A 27,518-nucleotide genomic window follows, 5' to 3' on the forward strand; every position below is an offset into this window, starting at 1 on the left:
TTGTGCCTATTTCTCTCCGAGGAGCTCAACAGAGTAAGGGCATTAGTACGAGTACAGCTGACTGACTACTTGTGTTGCTGCCAATTTTACCGAAGAAACACGTGAAACCCAACAAAGGCAGTGAGTGATAATGGATAGCAGAAATGAAAGTGATGAGGTTTTAGAGCTTTTTCATGAAGGTAAGTGATAATTACTTGAAATTATTATTATTATTATTATTATTATTATTATTATTATTATTATTAAAATGACGGGTATTCAGACCGACTGAACAGTATGCAACCTGAACACAGTAGTGTTGTTTGGGGTGTGTAACTTTAGGGGCATCTCTGACACGCAGCCATGTATAACAGCCGGCCCGCCTAACTCTGTCTTGTGGCCCGCTGGTCAATTATTGAATATGATTAATAATAATAATAATAATAATAATAATAATAATAATAATAATAATAATAATAATAATAATAATAATAATTATTATTATTATTATTATTATTATTATTATTATTATTATTATTATTATTATTATTATTATTATTATTATTATTATTATTATGGATAGATTAATGACTAATTATACAAAAATATAACACGTCCGTCATTGTAAAATAAGAGCAATATTGAGTATCCACAAGTTAAGATTTGGTAATATTTTTGCTATTTAATATTGTAAGCACTTGATTTTCAAAGTTATAATCTCGCAAATTGATATTAGATGAATGCATTTTCGCACATAAATTGTTTAGTTTACGTGTACTGTACGATTGATGGGTTCGATTAAATCTTTTCTGTAGTTTAAAGAGCACAAATTTAAATTATATCCATATATTTATCCGTTATGAAATGCTTATGGAAAAGATAAGTGGGAATATATTCTTTCGTCCAAGAAAAAAAAAAGTTTGAAGCTCGTGTCCAAAGCTGAAAAGGTGACGTTTTACCTTGAGGCGAATCACAGGTGATTAAGAGTTTCCCTTGTCTTCATTATGAGGAAATAAAGAAGAAATGGTTATGTCTCACTTATTTCACGATGACAACAAACTATGTGTATCCGCCACTTGGTGTCAGCGTTAGAAAATACAAACAATGTTTTGGAACATCTGCTTTCATTTAAAAAAAAAAATCCAGAACATAATAAAATAATTCATATACGAGGTGCTACCCAAAATATCCGAGATTTTTTCCCGGTCAAACTAGTAGCAGTATGACATTCCGCCGTTAGATGTCTCGAAGCACTAGTATTAACTACTGCACCACGAAGTTGCGTCATCTTTGGCGCATTCAGTTCTGAGTTGTAGTTGTCCGTGTTAAGACGGTTTTCAGTCCTTCTGCGATTTGTCAAATTGCTGGCGTTAAAGAGCAACGTATTTGCATCAAGCTCTGTGTCAAGTTGAAGAAAACTGCAGCCGAAACCCACGGTATGCTGAAAGAGGCATTTAGTGAGAGTGTGCAGAGTCAAGTAGGAATATCTAAGTGGTTCAAGCGTTTCAAAGAATGCCGAGAATCTGTGGAAGATGACAAACATTCTGGTCGACTGTCAACATGCACAACACCGGAAATGATTACAAAAGTGCGTGATATGATTTGCAAAGACAGAAGGCAGACGATTCACGTCGTACGATACAAGTCAACGAATTCTATTCGATGAACTGAACATGAACTGCACCGAAATTTGTCCTTCGCTTTCTCAGCATCGACAAAAAAAAAAAAAAAAAACTCAGGGTTCAGACGTGCACTGAGCTGCAACAAAGAGTTCGAGAGTGTCCAAACGTCTTATCCAAAGTCATTACAGGTGATGAATCTTGGGTCTATGGTTATGACCCGGAAGCGAAGCAGCAATCATCAGAATGGAAGACGCCATCTTCTCCAAGGCCGAAAAAAGCTGGACAAGTTCGCAGCAGCATCAAGTCGATGCTGATAATTTTTTCGACATTCGAGGAATTGTGCATAAACAGTTTGTTCTACATGGCCAGAATGTCTATGGAAATTATACTGCGAGGTTTTGCAGAGACTGAGAGATGTCCGGCGCAAACGGCCACAGCTATGGCAAACGAAAGACTGATGCTGATAACAACGCGCCCGCGCACACCTCGCTCGTTGTGAGGGAGTTCCTGGCCAAAAACATGGCAACTGTTCGCCACTCTCCCTACTCACCTGATCTAGCCCCATGCAACTTCTACCTGTTCTCGAAGATAAAACTCTCGATAAAAGGGTGACATTTTAATTCCATTGAAGACATCCAAGTGGAATCGCAACCGGTCCTGAATACCTTTCACCCTGCGAACTTCCAGGAGATTCCAAAAGTAGGAACACGTGGGATCGTTGCATACATGCCAGAGGGGACAGCTTTGAAGGTGACGGAGGATATTAGGACGTAAATATAGTTTTCTGAGTTTTACAATGACATTGTCGGATATTTTGGGTAGCATCTCGTAATACTTAATTCTTGAGGAAAACAAAACATTTCACTTCTTATCAGTCGCAAATGAAAAGGTAGAAGGCTCTTTCTGTTCTAAGAGTGACTACTTCGAATCTTCAAACTAGTTCTACGAATAAAAGACTTTCCAAATGAGGAAAGCGAAAGGCAAAGAAACTTGCTATTTTGAGACCTAATAATGTATTCTCAAACCATGGTTATCGATCTCCAAATCGGATAAAATTTATTTTACCAACCCGAACTAAATTTCCTGGAAGAAGGCTTAATTATTTTCAAAACTACTTTTTACTGTTCACACCTTGGACACTGATAGAATCTACTTGTAAGTAGAAAATAAATATTTTCATATGTAAACTCATTGTAACAATAATTGGAATATGCAAAGAGGGTTTCCGAGTTTTAACCCTCCTTCAACAAGATATTATGTGAGGAATACATATTTGCCATCATGGGCGGCGATTAGGGGGGCAAGAGGGGGCAGTTGCCCCCCCACTTTTTTGAAGTGACGCCCTAATTTATATAGTTTTATTTGGAAATGTAAACAGGGTGTCCATACAATTTGGAGAAAGGATCTCTGACTTTTCCCTGGCTTTCCATGACGAAAGTTCCAGATTTTCCTGACCCCTGAATAACACAAAAATATAGAAAAAAAGAAAGAAACTCAAGCCTCCACACTCCCCATAGTTGGCCTTCTTCTCTTCCGCTTCTGTTTCTTTCTTTTTTTCAATTTCTTTCCAAAGGAATGTAAATTTACAAACATATGCATTAGGCCGATATTGATTAGGCCTAAATATTACACAAATTGTAAAGTTACAAACGAAAGTGTGCAGTATACAGAGTACTTAAGATATGAAAAAATACACATTATAATACCAATTACAATATTATAATATTGCCTATAGTAATAAACAGTTCATACATGATTTTACTGATTATTAAAAAAAAAAAAACATACACACACATTATGTAACACATACTTTTGCTGGTGCAGTTGTTAAATGCAACTCATTTAGAAATTTGTTTCCATCCTTTCTCGCATAGTTTTTTTCTCATTGATTTGAATATCCTTCTTGTTGTCTCCGCAGTTTAATTTTCGCTTCTTCTTCCTCCAACACCTTTAGTTGTTGCTGAATCTTCCGTTTCTCCCTCCTCTTCTCGTCTCCAGCTAGGGATGCGCACGAGACAACATTTATGGCTGTCTCGACTCGAAAATGTGCTATAAAAGTGATGTCTCGACTCGAAAAATATATATTTTTCTATTGGAAGAGCCGTGTCTCGACTCGAATTTTGTCAGGAAAATCCTGTCTCGACTCGTCTCGTGCACATCCCTATCTCCAGCATTTATTTCTCTTGTCTTTTCCAAATACACCTGATATTGTCTCATTGAACTTCTCACTGAATTTATCACACTTCTTGTAATGATTAATCCTGATGATCCACCTATTCTCATCACAGAATCATATATGATCCGTTGAGCCACCAGAGATTCTTCTTGTAAGTTGTCAACAATGAGAATTTTAATTATTGTGAGACCACTTTCAAAAAATGCGTTTCTGTGAAAGAAGATAAGACACAATTTCATTACTGACCGTAAGTCAACAAAGTTGTTCCCATTTCCTAAGACTTAGTAAAAAACTCATCAAGTCCAATACAATCTCTGTCGTTGGCTATGAATTCACTCGAGTGTTCCTTAAATTCTTAAGTCTGAGCTTTCACTGTGAGTTGTAGATACTATTTCTTCGCGTTCTCAGCCACTTGTCCAGATATCCTCTTGGCACCATGCAATTCTTCTAGAACAGCGTCTACCCTTTTGAGCAAATATGCCAGGATGCAGTTCGATGTGTTTCTCATAGAAAATTAGTCTCAACTACTATATCAGATAACACTGACTCCCTCAATATCATCATTGAGAACACTAGATTTTGCATCCATTAACAATAAAGAAATCAAATTTATTTTATAAATTCAGTAATTGAACAATGAACCTAAATCGATTTTTCCCTGACTTTCCCTGACCAATCTTCCATTTCCCTGACTTCACCTGATACATTTTTACTTCCTGACCTTTCCCTGACTTTCACTTATTTTCCAGAATGTGGACCCTGGTAAATGTTTTGTATGTATTACTCTTTCATAGAAAAAATTGTGAAATATATTTGCCGTTGCGTGAGTACATATTGGTTATTTGTCTTCCCGTGGAGTTAAGAAAGCTACAGGAATTGCGTTTTAATTATAATTCAAAGCAATTAATATTGCAATTGCATATTTCCTTAAATATCATAGCATATGCTTGCAGCACTTACTGTAATTCATTTTCTAAGAGTAAAAACATTCATTTAATGACATGCGTGGAATTAGAAGTATAAGTTGTTCATTAATTTCCAGTTTCAATATAACTTCTGCAAAACAAGCGTCATTATTCATTACTATGATTAATATTGTCCCTTCTATTTATTTGTTTTGCAAATTTATTAAATAATCTAATCACACAATTTTCCAGACAGAATTTTAAGATGTTCATGAACTAGAACTCAAATCTCTTCTTACACTTTCGTTGTTTAAGAGTATAAAGGGTTAATACCTACCTGTATTGCCATGGGCGGCGATTAGGGGGGGCAAGAGGGGGCAGTTGCCCCCCCCCCACTTTTTTGAAGTGACCACTTAACTCTTTTAAATTATATCATCTATTTTTCGGTGATAGGCTAGAATTTTCATTATTCGATTTAAGAAAGTACCAAAAAAGTTTTTTACTTGTTTTTTTCTGAAGCCTAGAGGCATTGTAGAACATGTTACATATGCTTTCACGCCTTTCTGCGTCGAGACTTAGTGTGATGACGTCATAACTAAAAATATTTTTATGATTTTTTAATTACTTTTTGCAGGGTTTACTTTTGCACTTAGAAGATTAAAATTTTGCACACACATTCAGTGCATCCCTTAATATTTTCCAGATTATTTTCAGATTTCTGCGATAAAACAGTGGGGTCCAGAGGGACAAAAAGGTAAAAAAAAAAAAGGATATATTTTTAACAAATCACTTTTTTCGCGATTTTTCCTCCTCAGATACATGATGGAGACATGTGAGTGGTACCGTTTGGAAGGCTGTTCTCTTCTAAAAAGAATGATGTACGAACCATGATCCTAGTATAAATAGGGATGTCTCAGGGAATTTTTACCTGAGATCCTTTTTTATACGGGAATCTGGATTATTGTAGAAATATTATTTTTGGCGGGCTTCTTTTGCAGCTAGAAGATTTAAATTTTGCACACACATTTAGTACACCCCTTAGTATTTTTCAGATTTGTTTCAGATCTCTGCGTTAAAACAGGGGGGTACAGAGGGGCAAAAAGGTAAAAAAAAAGGATATACTTTTAACAAATCACTTTTTTCGCGATTTTTCCTCCTCAGATACATGATGGAGACATGTGAGTGGTACCGTTTGGAAGGCTGTTCTCTTCTAAAAAGAATGATGTACGAACCATGATCCTAGTATAAATAGGGATGTCTCAGGGAATTTTTACCTGAGATCCTTTTTTATACGGAAATCTGGATTATTGTGGAAATATTATTTTTGGCGGGCTTCTTTTGCAGCTAGAAGATTTAAATTTTGCACACACATTTAGTACACCCCTTAGTATTTTTCAGATTTGTTTCAGATCTCTGCGTTAAAACAGGGGGTACAGAGGGGCAAAAAAGTACAAAGAAGGAATATTTTTTAAACAAATAATCCATTTTTTCATGATTTTCCCACCTCAGGTATATAATGGAGACATGTGAGTCGTATCGTTTGAAAGTATGTTCTATTCTGAAGGGAATGATGTACGAACAATGATCATAGTATAAATAGGGATGTCTCAGGAAAATTTTATATTACATACGGGTCATCTGGGGCATTGTGGGAATGTTCTTAGCTCATTGGTAAACATTTTCCCGCACTTAGTTTTCAAGATAGAAGCTTGAATTTTTTTATATACATTTAGTACACCCCTTCGTATTTTCCAGTTGATTTTGAGATCTGTGCGTTAACAAAGGGGGTCCAGAGGGAATCAAAGTATGAAAAAATCAGAAAAAATCCAGATTTTCCTCAAACTTTCCCGCCTTAGTGACATGATAGGAAAACGTAAATGAAACCGTTTGAAAGGTTGTTCTATTCTGAAGAGAATGAGGTACTAACCATGATCCTAGGATAGATAGGGATGATGCTGTAGCTGATTGACTGAAATTCAATAATTTACCTTTAAAAAGTCATAATTTAAAATGGTTAATGTATATAGTTGCATTTGGAAATGTAAAGTTTTTGCATATATTACTAGTTCATAGAAAAAATGGTACCATATAATATTTGTCGTTGCGTAAGAGTGTATTGGTTATTTGTCTTCCTTTGAGTTAAGAACAGCTACAGGAATTGCGTTTTAATTGCAATTCAAAGGAATTAATATTATAATTGCGTCGTAGCATATGCATGTAGTATTTACTGTCTTTCATTTTCTAAGAGTAATAACATAAATTTAATGGCAAGTGTGGAGTTAAAAATGTAAGTTGTTCATTAATCCCCAGTTTCAATATAACTTCTACAAAACAAGCCTTATTATTCATTAGTATGATTAATAATATCCTTTCTATTTATTTGTTTTACAAATGTTATTAAATAATCTGATCACACAATTTTCCAGACAGAATTTTAAGATGTTCATGAGCAAGGAATCGTGAGCAATTAAGTAAATTACTCTTGTCAATTTACTTAATTAAATATGAAACACGATATACGGTATTTTAACTGAAAAATATAGTATCCTATTAGTTATACAACTTTTCGTCATACAAAGTGTTAGAAACAACGAGGAACACTAACATTGATATACACATATTCAGATCATATCTTGCCCCCCCCCCCACTTTTAACGTCCAATCGCCGCCACTGTGTATTGCTCTTATGAATTTACTTAATAAAATAGAAATACGATATACGGTATTTTAAGTGAAAAAAGATAGTATCCTATTAGTTATACAACCTTTCATCAAACACTATTAGAAACAATCAGGAAATCTAACATTGATATACAATTGTTCAGATCATGTCTTGACCCCCCCCCCCCACTTTTACCGTCCAACCGCCGCCACTGTTTGCCAGATTAAGATAGGCATATTCCCACCGATTCAATGGGAACATCTTAAAAAGTGGAACTTACCAGATTAATTTGACATTGCATCATATTTCTCATTTAGAGATGCTCTGATGCGACGTGAAATAGAGAAAGTAAAAAGAGGAATATTACAACATTTTGCGTGCAGTGCATCATTCAGTTCCGTGAGAGAGGATGAAGAAATGTACACCAGATTCATATCTTCGAAATGGACCACACATGTTCAATTGTCTTCAGGTCCGGAATTGGGTGAGTTAGAAGAGGTTTTCAATTAAATCTTGATGTTCCTCAAACCACGCCCCAACAGTTCCAGCTGTGTGAATGATCACATTATCGTCTTAGAATATGATGTCATTGCCCAGAAACAACAATTGGACCATAGGATGCACATGGTTCCCAAAAGTGGCAATATACTTACAGGCAGTGATGCGATGGGTAAGTGTAATTATAGGGCCCATTAAGAAACCAGACTATTGTGGCTCACAGCATCACAGAGCCGCAATGCTTTATGGTTAGGCGAAAACACTGCAGTTCTTATGCTTCTGTCGGCGTTCGCCATTCATAAACACCGCCCATGAATTGAAATAAGGTGAGCGATGAGTCATTCGACCATATGATACGTGTCTAATCATTAACGGCCCATGTTGCATATTCGCGGCACCATTTGTGTTGTGTTAAAGCATGATGGTTCCTTATTAGCGGTTTTCCCCGTTCAATTCGACTCCCTATGTTCATGTCATGTAACTTGTGGCATTAATATATAAAGGTAACCAAAAAAGTTCTGACGCTTTTGCACCTTCGAACATCGATATGTCACCTAACACGTACTGGACAATCAAAAAATAGTTCCTCTCATCGACGACCTTCTGCCTACGTTCTAGAAGGCCATGGATTCCATCTAGTAGAACTTGGTGGGTAGTGAAGCGAAGAAGGTATCAAATGCATTTTGTACCTCTACTAGGGATTTGAACTAGCGTTCTCTAAAGTGATTGTCCAAGGAATGGAACAGGTGCTAATCAAACGTGCAATGTCCGGGAGTATGGCGGATGCAATACTGTTTCTCATCCAAGAAGCAGAATGGTGTCCCGGATCATCCTAGCCATGTGTGGCTTAGCGTTCCCTAACAGCACGATTACATAGCAAGCATATGCCTATCATGTTCCCTCAGATACACGGGAATGTGTCCAGTATGTGCCCTATGTACCTCTGAGAGAGATATCACATGGATGGCAAATGATACTCACAGTCTATGTCCTCCCCTAGGCACATGCCTGACATGTATCTGGGAAAATTGCCTAGTGTGTTCTAGGTATGTTCTTCATGCCGTAAGCGTCAATGAACCACAACATTACTCCCTTATAATATATTAAATCGCCTATATGCGTAATGTGTTTGCATTAAGGTGAGTCTAGAAAACACTTTAAACAAGTAAAAAAAAAATGTACCCGAGGATGAGCGCGAACTACTAACCTTTGGATTACTAGCCGCGTGCTCTTCCGACTTGGCCACGGAGACGATGAAGAGGACTTCGCTTGTAGAGGCATAAATTGTTGAGGTCCTATGAATTTGGCTAATCAGAGTGCTCCTTTAACCGCGTACATTCGACGATAACCGTTTGGGATCAGATGAAATCTGCTCGCCATGTAATTTTATAGCCAAATGACGAGTGTCTATTTGTTTTATTTCATGGTTCTTCCATATTCACTTTCAAATAATCGGCGACAGTTGCCATCTAATAAAGTTGGTGCGTTTGTTACTTCTAGTACACAATCACTTAGAATGTCCCAAGTGACAACATAAAAACAAATGATTGTTAGAATGCGAAACTGAGCCAAGTATATAAATGCTATATTTGTGGTATATAGCTGCTAATGTCAATTAGGTGTAACAAGCACCTAAAACTGTAGGTACCTGAAGTACATACTTAGCACATGAATATCATATGTGTCAAGTGTCGGGTACCTAAAAAGTAGCTGGGACACCTAAATGGCACATGCCTAGCACATCTTCTGCTGTTAGGGTTGTCCTATAACAGAAGGACCCTTTTGCGATTCAGAAATGGGGCTCCAGATTTTTGACTTTCTCTTGAATATTGCTCAACTGCTGACAGTACACAGTTGCATTAATGCTCTGACCAGCTGGTAGCAGTTCCTGATGCAAGATGCCGCGAGCAGTCCACCAAACACACAGGAGAACCTTCTGGTGCAATGCTGGTTTCAGCTTTTTGGAACCGGTACATTGGATGCTAACCAATGATGACGGCGCCGTGGAGCTTCATACAGAACCCACTTCTAATCATATGTCAACATCCTGTCCAGAAATGGATCCTTCCTCAAAGCAAAGAAACACAGGTGTCTGCTCTCATTGCCTTCTGACCTTGAGTCAAATCATGTGAGACCCATCGACCCAACTTGTAGCGTTTCCCAAGTTGATGGGGGTGCTGCTAAATTGTTTCTCCACTTACACTGAATTGTAGTCCCAGTTCCTCAATTGCTGCCTGAAGATATTCATTTTGTACTTGTGTTGGTCTTCCGGCACATGGTGTGTCTTTGAATGTTTCGTCACAGTCCTTAAATTTGTTAAAACACCGCTGCAATGTCCAAGTAGTCACGATACACTCACCAAAGGCTTGGCATATCTTCCACCCTGCTGCAGCGGCGTTAGACTCCACTTTGAACTCCTACAGCATACGCCCTTACGATGCACTGTGGAGGTCCCATGTTCACTCTGTCCTTACGCAAATTTGTGGTGTAACTGAACTGCCACAACCAGGTAGAATGTTGGATATACCCACACGAACAACTGACCTTCGCCTTGAGGGCCAATTGAACACATACCTTCATAAAAGTGATAGAACTTTCTTTGTTACCTTATAGTTTCAGGAGTTTTGTGTATACAGATCCTAATCAAAAGAAAACACCTGGAATTTGAAACATATCAGGTGTCTTTGTATCCAACAGTCAAGTGAAGTTCAGGGCTGTAGGTAGCGATGTATTAGGGCAAACTCCATACTTTATAAGGAGCAGTAGAACGATAGTGTATAGTAAATTATACAGACTCTGATTTCCAAAGAGGGCAAATGTTTGGAGCTCAGTTATGCCATGCAAACGTGACGAAAGTGGTAAGTGTGTTGGGTGTGTCGCAAGAGACAGTGTGCAAATTGATGACGACTTGCTAAACTCTTGGCAAAACAATATCGACGAAGTGGAACAATGGTGGGAAGAAAACCCTCAGTGACAGGTCTCGCCGAACATTAAAGCGGATTGTTAATCAGACCCTTCGTACGGTCTAAGTGATACGACGGTGTATCAGGAAAATGTTGCCACAGTTCCATAACATGGTTTGAAGAAACGTTTGGTCTCTGTCCTGACTCCTATCTTCACATTCTTGAACAATACAGGTTCACAGATGTTCAATTGCGTTCAAATCTGGGGATAGAGGGAACCATCCTATACAAATTAGCTCCAGATGTTCACTTAGACACTCTCGTGTTTGCCAAGAAGTGTGAACAGCACTGTTGTCATGCATAAATACATACTCTTCCTGTTCAGAGAACTTTACTTCTAAAGAAGGCAACAGGGGCGGCGATATGAGCTTCGCCCCCCCCCCCCGCAAAAACTGAACAAAAGGCCATGTGTAACTTGAACTTTATTTACAGTTTTTATACTATTGTACCATTTTACAATGTTAACACTATTACCAATATGATTACAATTACTACGAATAATAATAATAATAATAATAATAATAATAATAATAATAATAATAATAATAATAATAATAATAATAATATAACCACGGTTAACCGAACTAAAGCAGGGGAATTATTTCGGATAACATTTTTTTAAGTCATGGATATCTATTACGGGGCCATTTTTTATTCATCTGAAATGTTTTGAAGAACAAATAACCTGAAAACTCTCTTTGTAGGCTACACTTATGTTCTTTATTAAAGTTAAATTTAAGGAGCTCCATAGTCTAGTAGTTAAAGCGTTGGATTCATGTCCATATCATCCTGGGTTCTATCCTTGGCTGGAGTACTCCACATTTTTGGCGTCCGCCCAGCGTCGTGAGGAAAACTGGCAGGAGCGTGATGCAATGGGCTGACCACCTGTTCGTCACTTAGGTGGATGCAGGTCCACCAGTCGTTAACATATGGCGTTGAGGCCGGCTTAGGACTTAAGGTCTGTTACGGCAGTGGTTTTAGTTTTTAGTTTTTAAAAGTTAAATGAAAATTTTTAGGACTAAGTACATCTATATGTAGTTAGTACTGTAATAGTTTATCTTTATATAATATGAATTAACCATAGCCTAGTGCGCTCTCGTCCTCGCGATTATTCCCGTGCAGAAAAGTACATTTTTTTTGATTAGCTATTTCGGTTAATTCGGGTTTCGGTTAACCGGGATTATACTGTAACTACAGCCCACACAGAGGAAAATTAAAGTAGAATATTTTTGTGTACTCATATAAAATATAGTACAGGGTTTTCATAAAGTCTGGACGGATTTAATTTGCTTATAATTTTCATAAAAATGCTCATAATGAAATCAAATAAAGTGCAAACGGTAGCGGAAGGATTAAAATTTTAGTTGGCAACACTGTTAGATAAGCGGCAACTCTGAACACGTTGAGAGGGAGGGCAAGGGTCAGTTTCTTACCAAATTCCATCCATTGTTGTTTTCAATTGTTGTTGCCTCATTCCGGAACTGGAGGCACGTGGAATCCAGAACGACATTGTGTTCCAACAGGACGGGGCACCCTCTCACTATGCAATCAAGGTGAGACAGTTCCTTGACGAGAAATTCCCTAACCGATGGATTGGCCGCGGTGGCCCGACCGCTTGGCCGCCAAGATCACCCGACCTTACCCCCTGCGACTTCTGGCTTTGGGGTCATGTGAAAGCGGAAGTTTATGCAAAGAAGCCAAGTGGTTTGGAGAACTTAAAGGACAAAATCAGGGCGTCTGTGACTGGCATTTCGGATCAAACACGGAGGAACTCTGTGAGTGGATTCCAGCGCCGCCTACGCGAATGTGTGGACGTAAATGGCGCCCAGTTGGAGGTGTGGCGGTGAATGAACTGAGCTGATGCAGATTGCAGGTAAAAATTTAATCCTTCCGCTACCGTTTGCACTTTATTTGATTTCAATATGAGCATTTTTATGTAAATTATAAGCGAATTAAATCCGTCCATACTTTATGAAAACCCTGTACTCTCATTTCTAGAATAAAAGGGAAGCGAAACTCTTCTTGTATCGTCACACTGGAACACGCAACACACAAACATACATGATAAAACTAAGGAGCGGTGTTGTAAGCATCACTATCACTATATTTCACTTCCAATAGAACACAACATTTTTAAGAGTTGTTTACACGATAAGCCTTCGATTCTTCAGGAGTAAGAATTTGTCTATTATTGAGGTTTATTTTATTTTTTTAATGTTCGGTGCTCAAAATGGCAAATGAACGCAATCTACCTTTTGTCATGGTGCACTATAAATATAATTCTCGATAATTTTTAATTTTGAAAAACTTCTCTCTGCTGCAGCAGTTGTGACAGGAAGTGTGAGGTAGAGTTGAAAGGCAGTAGTCAAGTCCCACAAACTACTTAGTAAGCAACTGTTTTCTTCAATTAACAAAGCTGCCAATGTCTCGAATTGTTTCCTTGGTAGATATTTCCGACAAAAATAAGCAACGGAGTGTTAATACTTGATCTAAGAGATTCCCCGAAATATTGTCCTTATACTTGTCAAAGAAAGCTTGAGTTTTCTCTGCAATCTGATCACAAGTCAGTTCTTTCAAGCACTTGGGTGCCAAAAATGACAAATGTTCAAGTATGACATTCAGGCTACTGAATTTGTTTTTAATGTGACTCAGGAAAATATTAAGCACAATGTTGAAAACGGATTTTTTGAATATCTTTAATGGATCTTTAACAGTAGAGTAAGAAAAAATTTATAAAATGTTTTTACTTTTCGTACACGATTTTGTCTCATGTTACACTCTATATTTCAGGTCTTTGCAATTACACAAGCTTCATTCAAGAATTCTGAAAATTTTCTCATAAATATGTTAGATTGGCATGCTCTCGTTCCAAAAAAATGTGAGCTCTTTCAAGGTCAGCATTTTCACTTTGAAGTAGTTTCGATGTTATATTGATCTTTTCCATGATTTTACTTTGTAAGGTTAGCAATAAGATGAACTCAAAATGTTCTAGTTGTTTTCGTTGCTTGTTCTTGCTCTTGGATTTTCGACCTCCACAATTGTACTTTACTCAAACATTTCGTTACAGATTGAAAGTTATTTCTTATGGCAGTAGACAATCAAAGCGAGATGCCCATCTTGTAACACACAACTTCTTCAAAGCTATACACATTTTATTGTCTGCGGCTGTTTTATTCAATTCTTGCCAACGGGACAAACTTTCACTGACAAAAACGTATAATTCTTGAAGAATATCAAATCGCTGAACCTCAACAACATTTGACACACGGGCGGATCCAGGACGGACTTCTGAAGGGGGCGGTGGGTTGTAATACTGCTACTTAGCGCTACTTTTAAGAGCTCCAAACTCTGAAATGGGTTTTTATTTATATATATAAAATAAGGTTTCCTCTTCTGGCGGGGGGGATTGCCCCCTTGATCCGCCACTGATTTGACACAGAGTCATTCAAAACAAGATTTACATTGTGAGCAGCACAATGAGTAAACTCCGCTTTAGGAACTATTTTCTTTATTCTCATTTGTAGACCATTATATACCAGACATACTGTAATCGCTGCGCCATCGTAACTCCGGCCTCTGTACCTATTAATGCCTATTCCATTTTCTTCAAGAGTCGCTAACACTTTTGTTCAAATGTTCTACTATCGTGGGTTGCTACTTCCCAGAATCCTAAAAAAAAAGACTCTTTAATATGAAGTTTTAACGGCCCTTCCGGTAAGTTTTCAAACATAACAGACCTAATGACAATGCTTAAGGCCTACCGCTCACTGGCAACATTTTGTCGGGCAACTATCTTGTTGCTCTGGCTAAATGCATTAAGTCTTATGGGAGTCCGCTCACTGAGGCGACAGCGACAGAAAAGTTGCCGAGGTGTCGCCAAGCAGGGCGACAGCAGGGCAACAGCTCGGCGACGGAACAGTTGCGCAACATCTAAAAATGCATTGAGTCTTATGGGAGTCCGCTCACTGAGGCGACGGCGACAGAAAAGTTGCCGAGGTACCTCCAAATAGAAAGGTAAAAAATAAATGTTTTCTACAAGTTTTTTCACGTAACAGTTCGTTCCGCGTGTAGCGCGTGAAAAGAAGTGTTCGCAATGGAAACTAATACATTCTTTGATTAGTGACTAGCATGTCTTTAATTAGTGATAAGGACTATGAAAAATTAATTGAGGATATAGAGAAACGCTCAGCGTTAAAGAAGAAACATATATAAAGAAGAAATTATGGAAGGAAGTATGTTTCGCTGTTATACGAAACTAGAATGAGCTTTCCAGCCAAGAAAAAACAACACAGGTAGGTACATTTTTCGATAATGACATATCGCTGTCATACTACACACTACTACTTTCATTAATTTCCCACAACTAGAAAAAAATACATATAAAATTATCATTTTCAAGTTTCTTTCCATTTCAAATATAAAAAAGAAGAAAAAACTACTGTATAAAAATGGCCGATTTTAAAACGTGAAGAATACGCGGGAAGAACGAAGAAAGCCAATTTTTATTTTATGGCTATACGTAGAACATTGAGAGTACAGTTATTGTACAGTGTTGTCGGATTGCCGCTTTTGTTAGTTTCGCTCTGTTAGTTATTTCCAGTCGTTTTATATTTGCGTTATTCTTGTTATCTTTTGATTCGAATAATTGTTCCCGTTCGTATTAGCTTACACAATGCTGTTATTTTTGTCACTCATTGACGTTCAGGGACGTCATTTAGGGGGGGCAGGAGGTACAATTGCTCCCCAAGAGTTTGAGGAATACATATACAGTGTGTCTATAAAAGAACTCCGGGGTTTTGAGGCAAAATATTTTAATTAAGTAAAAAAACGTACATACATGTGTTATACATGATTGGAAAGCTTACATTTTCAAGTTTTGTTTTTAACCATTTAATAAAGTTCAATATGAGTCCTCCGGGGTTTTGATACAAAATAAGTTAAAAAAACGTACATACATGTGTTATACATGATTGGAAAGCTTACATTTTCACGTTTGTTTTAACCATTTAATAAAGTTCAATATGAGCCCCGTGAGTGGCACGGCACACATCGTAACGGTACTCTATCTCTTGCCATGTCCTGGCCACCATAGCGCAAAGCGCAATCCACACGGCACGGCACTGATTCACTAACTACCGCAGCCGCTACGTCGTCTCAAGGTCAACGCTCCGCAGCGCTGCCACCTGTTGATAAAAACATTTCCAATTAGTATGACTAAAATTTGTTGAGCTAGTCGTTTCAGAGAAATTAACTAAATTTTGCTCTCTTTTATCGTTAATAAGATATGAATTTTTAAAACCCCGGAGTTCTTTTATAAACACGCTGTACTTTAATCAATTGTCTACTAATATACTAGTACAAAACGTGTGAAAGTCTTATGTCTGTGGTGCTCTTGCCCCCCTCAAGTGAAGTCTGAAATAACGCCCCTGTTGACGCTACCTTCGAAAGTTTATTTAAATTTATTTATTTAACCATTGGAATGGGCGGTAGTTTTCTTTTATGTCCGAAACCAGCGATTATGTGAACTGTTCCGGTTGCCGATTATGTAAATTGTGATATCAAATGCTGGGCAACTTTTCTGTTGCCGTCGCCAGTGAGCGAGGGTATGGTAACAAAACTGTTTTGTCTCCGTGAAGTTGCTGACTGCAGGCGACAGCGACGAGATAGTTGCGCAACTGTTTTGTCGCCAGTGAGCGGTAGGCCTTACTGGTCCTTTTTAGAAATATCTTGTGTAATATCTACAATCACACACACACACACACACACACAAAAAAAAAAGGTTGTTAGGTTTATTTCTGCTGTTATTGCATTCAGTACAGATTCTGACAGCAGCTTTATGATCTGATTCTGAATATCGTGATGCAGATATTTAATTCGTGTTTTCTCGTTCGTTATATGAGCTGCTAGTAATGAGTCATATCTTGAAAGCAAATTAACAATGTTGAAAAATTTCCACTTAAAGATTCAACTGCGTGTTTGTTTTCTCCGTGATCCCGAAATGGAAACACACACAACGCCAAAGCCCGCAATATATCAACAATATGTGTTAACATGTCTCTCCATTTTCTCCGTTTATTCGAACATCAATTGTATCACTTTTCTTCCACGCAGTATATGTTACACTAGCTTCTGAGAATTCCTGCTTTCGTTAACTTTTTTTTTTACTCAGTCCTTTCCAGTCTCGAATAATACAATTTCCCCATTCACTCAAGTCATTAAAGAGCCAACAGGGTTCAGAGTAGATGGTATCTAAAGTAGGAGAATAACACAACCAGAGCCTTTCTTTATATTTTGTCCAGCTCTTGTTTTTAGTAAAGTAGTATTCTTCACGGAAGGATCGATGAGTATGCGGATTTCGCGGGAAAGGTCCTTTGGGTTTACATGGTACAAGAGCCAGAATAGTTCTTTTTTGTTTCTGGTGTAAGTGATTCTTGATATAAACATCTATCACTGCCGGTTAATCTATCCCTAGTAACAGGTTTCGAAAAACTTTTCATTTTCAAGACTTGCGCCTGAAATTGACGCACCACTCACACTATCATTTGCGGAAACACACACTTACTCGTTATTTCTGCAGCTTGAAGTCACTATATCTTCAGTATTTTGCTGCGAAGAATTACTAGAAGAAAACGCTTTACCACTGTCTGTCAATGTCGAAGTTTTTGTTGTTGGTAAGAAAACTGCATCGATTTTTCGTAATCGTTTGCTGGGCTCCTCCTCCTGATTAAGCTTACGTTTCTGAGCCCCGCTTAAATACTTGCGTTTTTCAGACATACTTGAATAAAACATTTTTGACAATTTCAAAATATATATTGTACTGTACAAAACAGTACAGGCAAAGTTCTGTTTCTGATGAAAATCTAAAAGACTCCGTTCAAAATTATGTAACAATACACTTCGAAAGTACAGCGGGGGACACTTCTAAATGGTACACCTTAGCCGTAAATCTCCATATGGCTGTACCATTTAGAAGTGTCCCCCGCTGTACAAGCCTCGATGAATGAGTCTCAATTGTTTCGCTGTTAATAACTGATAAAATTAAGTATCCGATTGCAAACGTCTGAGATAGAAAAAAAAGGCAATTTCTGAACTGTTTGAGAATTTGTGGCATCAACTTAAATTTTACAAATACAGCTTTGTTGAAGGCTCACGTTCTCTCTCCCTCCCTGTCCTCCTCCAGCTTAACAATCTAAAGTTGTTTTTGCCGCAGCTGATAAGATGGTTTGGAGGACTGGCAGCAAATGTATGAGTAAATCAGAGAGCCTGTTGTAAATTTTACAAGGGGTTGATGATGTTGCTAACTACACTACAATTTATTATAATACACGGTAATTGTAGTCTAAGATACACGATAACGAAAATATGGCATAATAGACTAATAAAAATGTTACACTGGAAAATAAAATCTTTGGAAAGTCGCAAAGAGCAACCTGGCATTCATGTTCAGTCATACCTCATTATTTAATTCTAATTATTACTTCATTATTTAATTTAGTGAAACTGTTAGAATTAGATATAGGCTGTGGAGAGACGCTTTCAAAATGCATTAAAATTACAAATGACATGTAAAAGGTGCCTTACTGAGCGTACTTTGTAGGGGCCCCCTCAGGTCCGCCCCCGCACCGCGGGGTCTGCAGGGCCCTTATCGCCACCACTGGAAGGCAATGACGTAATGTCGAGGATATTAACGTAAACACTGCTGTGCCTTCTTCCAGAAACTGTAACCAAATCTTCAGGACCAGTAACTGTCATACGTATATCCCCAGAATTTTGCTGATATTCGTCCTGAACATTAAGTTCTGATAATATTTTGTTCGGCATACCTGGCTCCGCATAATCTGTACAATATAACTCTGTCTTGCTGATTAGACTTGAGAACCTTCTCGTCGGTTCAGATGACTAAGTCCCAATATGATCGGGTTATGTTCTGTGCCCATTCCCTTGCTAATTTCAATGAGGATAGTCTTCATAGCGGGTTTTCAACAGTGTAGATTAGCCTCCTCCAATAATATTTTCCTTATTGTTTCGTGAGAACAATTATATTCCTAGGCTTTGTCCAAAAGGATAGACGTGTGGCGTAGAGGTCTATTTCTTACTTCTGTAACTAACGCTTGATTTTGAGCGACCGTTGTGACTTCAGGCCTCTCATTTCTTGGCCAAGATGTGAACCATTCACCACCTTCTTCATGTCGTTGAATCCATTTCTTGATTGTTTTCTCATCGCAGTCCAAATCCCTATCGCCCTATGATTTCACCTCGCACAGCAACAGACAGTTCACAATTCTTGAAGCAAGTAATTTTGACATCTTGTTAGAAATTAGTGTTGTGAATCGTATCAGAAACGTCAGTAAGGTGGATTTTTCTTTTTCTACTGTGCATCCACGATGAATTTTCATGAAAGATAATAAATAATCCTGATAATTTATATAATTATTTAAATAATTTAAATGAATGAATATTAATAGAACCTATAATAATAACATCGTCAAAGTAACGAATACCGTCACGCTGATTTCTAATCAAAATATTGCCTGTTGGAATGTCAGTTTTTAAATGTATTAAACGTTATTCCTTCCTATAATATATTGGCAACTTATACAACAGAAATAGTTGAAGCAGTATCATTTTATTATTTATAGGGAAATGGAAAGAAATACTAGAAATGTATAATGATGGATATTATGAAGTGAAATTCATATGGATTCGCCCGTCAGAAGAAAATTTGAAATATATAGAGAATCAAGTAAGGAAATGTAATCTTAACCATATAGTGAGCATTGGATGTGGCAGTGGTCTTTTTGAATGGCTTTTGCAGAAAGCTACAGGTAAATATATTACACTTCCTTTTCAGGTTGTTTTTGATTCTTTTTCCTCTCATAGCGAATTAAAACGTAAGTTGTGTCTAATTTACTGACCACGACATTTCTGTGGCCACCAATGAACCTATAAAAGCAACCAATACCAAATTTAACACAAATAAGTCCTTCATAATGTCCCCAATATACCTTCTAAATATCATGTTAATATCACCATATTTACTATATATTTTCACGAAAAAACATATACGATATGATATAAATTTGACCACCACTGAAACTAAACTGGCAACTAACAAATGATCAACACAAATAAGACATTCACCACCGTCAAAATATCCGCCGAATATCTTATAGCCTGTAATTATCATATTTATTATATCTTCACTATTCGAATAACAAATAATTGTTCAAGTCATTATTCGAAAATTATTCAAATCAGTTTTCGAATAACAAATATTTTAAATCAGATTTTGGATAATAAATAATTATTTAAACTTTTAACTTTAGAATTCAATCAAACGATTATATACACTAGCTTCCATATGCGTTAATGACCTTTTTCCATTTTTCTGATAGAGAGAGAAGCATCTACATATTGTATTTTCATCGACGGATTGGATGGTAAAATAATTTTCAGAATTGAAAAGAAAACTTATTGTCGGAAGACAATTTTAAATATCACTTTCAACTTGCTTCACTGCTATGAATTAGCAAGTTGGCGAGATTTTATTTAATTGTCCTGCGAGGATTCTTCTGAACTTAATTCCCTCTATCGAAGAAAAATCTTTAATTCCGTGGTATCTTTTTCTTTAATATACATAAAGCAGTTTACTTTCACCGTTGTTCATTGTTACTAATTAGCACCAACCACATATTGATTCAGAGTTCATTTTCGTGTGACGTTTCTTATAATCATGTTATTTTTCTGAAGAAATTATTTTCACTCTAGAAGTGATTGCATACATTTGAAGAGACTGTCTTCTTAGGAAAAACGTTAATTTTCCTAAAATATTAATGCTATTTTTTTGTTTGAATTTTATAAACAAACCAAAAGAAAAATATACTCGATTTTATACTGTCAATTAAAAAATTACATCGATTACATGAATCTGAACTTCAGTATCTCTACTTGTAATATGTTCCCAAGCGTCTAGAGCATCTACTGACATTCAGATGAATATAATGAAGCTAGATATGAGAATATCAAATGTGTGTGTACATTTGGGAAGCCCTATTTCTCGGCTTCCGAGCTTTTTTGAGCCTCACCCCAAAAATTGTATCCATGAGAAAATAGTGTCCGAAGTGACCACAACTTTTGAATACCTTTACAGTGTAAGGCAAAGTACACTCATGCTCATTAAATCTTGCCCGTATATTGTAGTTCACGATTTTTCGCATTTATTACATTTTTCCTCCCACTTTTGCCTAAGTTGAGGGCATAGTAAATGAAGATGATAGAAAGCATTATTGTGTGAAAATACTTTCAAAAGTATTAAAAAATAATAAAATTAATCTGAATTGAATGAATCCTGGCAATCGCGCTTTCGATGGATTTTCGTAGTAGAGAAAAGAAAGTCAGAATTTATATTAAAGAAAATGGGTAAGGGACGGAAAGGAGTAAAATGGTTTACTCCTATTGGTTTAAAACTAGTGTCTAGAATGTCTTCCAAACATATATTAGCTTCTGTAATCATTTCGTATGCAAAAATGGAAACATACAGAAAAACTTTTCTTTTGAGGCTCAGAGCGACGCGCTACGGTTAGAAAATCTAAACGTATGGCAGAAAGTAGGAAGCTCATTTAACGCAATCCCCGTGGGTAAGTGAATAGAGTGAAAGACTATAAACTCGCATAGTATTTTGGCAATACTCTGTATAATACTATAATAATAAAATAACTTTTGTTAAGTTCTTCTCTTAGTCTACGTATCTACTCAGCACAGACTTGTAACAGCTTTTGTATGCTTGCTTCTCCTGCCACCTCATTGCAACTTAGAATTCAGATAACCAGAGACAAAGAATGAGTCAGAAGCACAGGCACGACTCATTATACAAAACCACTTGCAAACTTAGTACCAAAGGTGTTATACAAACAATGCATAGAATAAATTGTCGTTTCCAAAGCAGCCGATGACAAATTACTGTAGTTAAGCTTTTAAAATTTTCAACATGTTAAAAAATCTTTCCTTGGGAAAGTATACTAAGCAAGAAGTGCGATCAGAATCACAAGTTTGGCTGAGGAGAAAAGCATGATTTATATGCTTAATACATAAATTTTCCAGGTTTAAGTGTGCGGAACAAGAGCACTTCGAAAGGATAGTAGAAATATGAGCTAGAACTATACTATTCTAAAACAGATAGCAGTGTGAAACATTGATATTAAAAGACTACAACAACATGTCATAAGCAACTTTTTCCCCCCCTAGTGTGATATATTCTCAACATTTCATTAAATTTCTTGGGTTATGGATTACAATATTTTCCGTATCTATTCTTTTTCTAAAATGTGTTTTTAAAATGCCTATTCGCAACATGCCTAAGAAAATCGAAACTGAAAACTTATGCCCCTCTGTGGCCAGCTGGCTAAAGTTTGTGACCGCGGAACCGATTCCCGATGGGAGCTAATTAATTTTGATCCAGCGTTAAGGTGTGAATATGATGTCGGGGAGAAAAAACCTAAATGAACTCAACCGAACTAAAAATGAAATGTTAAGGTATCGAAGATATGTTATTAATATTGGATTGGTGCGGCTAAAATGTCCAAATGACAAGTGTCACTTTCAAAGGTGAAAATTATGACTATTACGTTCCTCCGTAGCAGTTCGTTGTGAGACGCGGTGCACCTTGCTGGAGATCCGCTGCAAGCTTGCATCTACGTTTGGGTAGACGAACTTCGTGCTCCGATTTACGTATTAAGCTGTCACTCAGTGCAACTTCTCAGGACTTATTCACATTTCAGTCTAGTGCATATCAGTCTTTGTGTCCCTTTAGTTTCGTACCACTTTAAATGAATACTTTAGGTTAAAGTACCGTCATTTGATAAGATGTAATAAAATATCAGGCCAAGTGTCTCTAGGATCCAGGCTTGGTTAACTAACGAATTAAAATTACAAAATTAAGATATGCAACTATTGAACTCCACAATCACTGTAGCTTATCTTTTAAGTTTAAATGTCAAGATAACACGGGTACTTTTCTTCGTTAGCACCCAGAAACCATGAACTTTTAGCAGGAACATAGCAGCATAAGTACAGCTGTTCAGTGCTGTTATACACATATATCCGTGTTCACATTTTGGATCTTCCAGTGGAAATCATTAACGATGAACTCAGCGCAGTCATTCAACCACATGGGCAAGCGGTAAATATCACGGAAGAAATGTCCAATATGCTACCTTTTTCAGTTCAAAATGGCAATAGACTTATGTAAATGATTTTAGAGAAACATATTACCTCCAAAATTATAGTTCGTCGTTTCGTGCTAGTGTTATCTATCAAGGTCAACATCCTACGTGTTTTATTTGCCTGGCGCTTACCGGTGTTGCAGGCGCCTGTCCAAGGAAAGTTATACCCCAAGTAATTTCTACTTCTGCAGCCAATGAATTCATATAACTGAACTTTTCAGTGGTAGATGCCGACTTCCCCTAGTTACTGTTCTTCCTCATACGATTTACAATTATCAATAGTTTCTACTGCCTAACCAATGGTCTTAGAGAATCCTCCGTCAAATCCAGCTATTAATTTACAAGATGAGTCTTCACTAGCTGCTTATCAAAACTGGATCTCTTCAGTGAGCTGTAACCGATAAGCAGAGTAAAGAAGAGATCCCCCAATGACAGATCCAGGAAGTTTTCAGATACTTATAAACGGTCCTGACACCTGATTCCTCGCCCGACTGCTTGAAATTTAAAATTGTTAGCCCACAAGTAATTTCAAAATCACCTGTTGGCTCGAGCCTCAGTTACAGCCAGTGCAAAATGAAAACGTACAAAAGACGAAAATGAAAACTTTCAGTTCTATGTCCCACGGTTATCTCTACTGGCAAAAGGAGACAGTGATGAAAAATGAATGAAAATGGTGCAATGAATAAAGTGAGAGAAACGGAAGAACCCCAACAAAACTCAAGAACACGGTGTTTATCAACCTCAAAGCCCATTGACGCCAGCTATGATCGAACCAGGGACCCCACGCACCAGAGATGAACGCTCTACCAAAGCCATAGTGCTATAAAAAGAGGAAACCAAAAGTGTCTAAAGAACAGAACATAACAAGTGTTCTATCCGTGTGGTCTTCTAGTAGTGAATTCCCCCACTCCAGTGAATGTTGATAACGTAAGCCAGTTGAATTTGTAAGAAACCATGTTCCACATTATTATCTTCCCGCTATCTTACACATTACTGACACGAAACAACCAACACAAAGAATAGCTTTTGATCTTGTTTTCTTCTTTCAAGATTATAGGGTTCAAAGACTACTGTTAATTCTGAATCTATGGTAACATTTCCTTCATGGTGACGCCAATCGCACAACTTTATTATTTACATGGATAGCGATTGTTCTACTGCTTAAAATGATGTATTTGTGAGAAATTTTATAAGTTGTTGCTTTTCTTTGTATAACACTACAGCAACAGCGCTTTTGGTAGTTCAATTAAGTTCTCGCAATTACATAATTTTAAGCACTGTTGCAAACTTTACCACATTTTTTCATATCTCCGTAACGGTTAAAGTGATGTAAACGGCATTATGATCTTAAGACTATTGAAAACCATCGATGTAATTTGACGTGATAATTGTATAAACATTTTTTTTTTCGAAGTAAAACCTTTTGAAGAAGTCAAAATTTCAATTTATTGTGACTTTGGTCCTATTTACTTAATATCCTCATATCATGATCATACGAAGGTACTTTAGATGTGTAACGCAGAGGCCTCCAAAATTTTTGGTGTTTGTGATATTGTAGCATCCTTAGTTGTAACACTAATTAATAAATGTTGTAAGCTTTTAATTAAGATGTTGATTTGAAAAAATAATCTGATGTAGTGACATTTGAAAAAATACAGCTTTATGTTGGGTTGACAACACTGTTAGTCTGGTGGTGTTGCAGAGTATGTCAAATAGTCCCAGCTGATGATATTTGTGCCGTACAAAATATCGAGGTTTCTTATTTATTAGTTTAAAAATAAAAAGTTTATATATATATATATATATATATATATATATATATATATATATATATATATATATATATATATATATATATATATATAGAGAGAGAGAGAGAGAGAGAGAGAGAGAGAGAGAGAGATCAATATAAATAAAAGAGTTTGTGTCTGTGTGCGGCCTGGGGACCATACGAAGCCCCAGACCAAGACGAAGCGTTTTATTCAAAATTTGAACCAGGAATGTCTCAGAGTGGGTCGTTTACCGGGACATGTAAAAGTAGCAGAAAATGACCGATATTAGTGTCGAATTCATAGTTTTTGCGGTCGCTAAGATCAATGGTGAGACTCGGATCGCATTACCAAATTCACCCCATTCGGCTGCGGGCCGGGATCACCGGGGAGGGATAACGACAGGTAAAAGTAATCCAAAATGACCGATATTAGTGTCAAATCCATAGTTTTCGCGGTCGCTGACATCAATGGTGACACTTCCATTAACGATGACTTTCAAATTCAGCTACCATTGTATGGAGGTCACCGGTGGGGGGAGGGGGATACGATACATGTAAAAACAATTCAAAATGACCTATATTAGTGTCAAATACATAGTTTTCGCGGTAGCTGAGATGAATGCTGATACTCCTATATTCGTCGACTTCCGAATACTGCCTCCATCGGCTGGGGCCCAGAGGCATTTTCAAAATCCGAACCAGGGGGTATCAAGAGGGAGTTCAATGGGATATGTAATAGTAGAAAATGACCGATATTTTTTTCTTTCGTTGTTCAGTTTGTTTACATAGATATTTTATCTGACTCATGCGAAGAATGAATATTTCAGCTAATATACATACGAACCCTTAAGTTTCAAGAATAAGTTCCATGTTCGTTATTCGGAAGTGATAATCTTCTGCCTTCAACAATGAATTGCCACAATTTAGAAGTCGTTCGTTCACACTGTGTTTATTGATATTTGTTTTCAATATAACTGAAATACTTTCTTCTTGACAGGTCTCCGAGTAACAGGGGTAGAAGTTGACCCTGGCTGGTGGAATTCCAAATATGCTCCTCCTACATTTTTGCCACTTTACTTTGTTAATCGTGACGAAATAATGAATATCGAACAAGACTCTGCTCTCCTATTTTGTTACTTCAACAACGAACATGTGTTTAACAGATATCTGGAGCACTACCCAGGTTATTGTTTAATCATAATTGGACCAGGTGAGGGCAGAGGAACACACTGCAATCCAGAACCATTCCAAATTCAAGATCACCAGAACTGGGAACTCACTAGTTATCAAGAAATAAGGGAAACAAAAGACTTCATTGCAATATATAAAAAGAAGAACATTATGAAACACTAGTACAACAATTGCATTTAAAGCACCAAAAATAAACACAAAAAAGTGAATGAAATGTTAAAATTATTTCAGGAACTGGATTCTTACACCAAAACGAATGTCGAGAAAAGAAGTACAGAAACGTGGAAAAGTTAGCTCTTCCTAGTTCTACTAATATTTTGATAAATATTATGAGATCACTTACTTTTACATTCCTATTGGGTACGTCAATGTAAACTTACGTGGGAAATATTACTTACTATCATAGGAAATATTACCATCAAAAGAACAGATTATATTATAAACAACGAATACACCACCACTTACTTGAGTTCTTTTATTGCAAATTGATGGGTAACTCTTTCGTGTATTTCATTGTTCATTAGGAAGCACACAATAGATTCATTTAATGATCTGACATAGATTAAGTATCAGGACTTTATTAACCTGATAATTTGGTAAGAGAATTTGACTCAACAAAATGTACAAAATTGATCAAGAAAAAGCACAACTCCATAATTTCATAAATTTTATGTTAATTATTTGTTTTCGTTGATCAGAATTGAATAGTTTTATTATTTCTTTCAGTGTATATAAAATAAAAATACGGTTATGTCAACTCATGAACAGCAACAACAGAGGAGATAAAAATCTCTTGAATTTACACTAAGTTTCATTATGTATATGTAAAACAAGCTTGACATTTTGATGTTCATATTATATATATTTATTTACAGCATTGTCTGTGTATTCTGTTAGAAATATGTTGCCGCCCATTTATCTAGCATAGCTAGGCGGAACTATTTTACAAGTAGAGAAAGGACAGGAAGGCTAAAACCCCTTCTCACGTGAAAATGATACATGAAAAACTGGAAAAGAGTTGAAAAGGTTTGTTACACAGATATTCACTTGCATATTCCTCCGATACATTTCTCAGTGTCAGATGCCAGATCCTTCAGAAAAGTTACATTAACGATAAAGCCTGTCTCAGACGGGACTGAAGTAAGGCTGCGATTCACGATCTAAAATTCACCCTTACTTAACGATCGTGTGAGGAGTAACTGGCCCCTAGTTCAGGTTGAAATTTTCTGCTGTCTTTATTTAGATCCTGACTTGGAAGAAATAGAAGCAATTTCTATTTTCTTCTGGACTTGCATACAACTACCAATCAGAAAAGAGTAGCGCCTGACGACATTCAACTTCATTTCTCGCTGTAATTTCAAAAGAATGCTGCCTGGACAAGAGAAGCATTAGTAGTATTATTAATAGTCATACGAAAAATATGGTTTTTTGTATAACATGAAGCACGATTTATATTATTTTAAATAAATGCAAGAATAAAGACCTTAGAGAAGGTATGCAGTGAAGGTATCCGCCCGAACACTACAGGTG

At 36.8% G+C, this 27,518-nt stretch overlaps 1 protein-coding gene across 1 annotated transcript; it reads left to right on the top strand.

The window, feature by feature from the left end:
- On the top strand, window positions 1–27,070 carry LOC145675092 (uncharacterized). Its single transcript, XM_081745463.1, has 3 exons — window positions 1–179; window positions 19,445–19,630; window positions 25,795–27,070. Exons 1-3 carry the CDS (start codon window positions 131–133, stop codon window positions 26,148–26,150), a joined length of 591 nt encoding a protein of 196 aa, XP_081601589.1. The 5' UTR covers window positions 1–130; the 3' UTR covers window positions 26,151–27,070.
- The last annotated feature ends 448 nt before the right edge of the window (window positions 27,071–27,518 follow it).

Source organism: Thermobia domestica, chromosome 2 (assembly GCF_964235325.1).
Source record: "Thermobia domestica chromosome 2, izTheDome1.hap1.1, whole genome shotgun sequence".
In the NCBI taxonomy this organism is placed as follows: Eukaryota; Metazoa; Arthropoda; class Insecta; order Zygentoma; family Lepismatidae; genus Thermobia; species Thermobia domestica.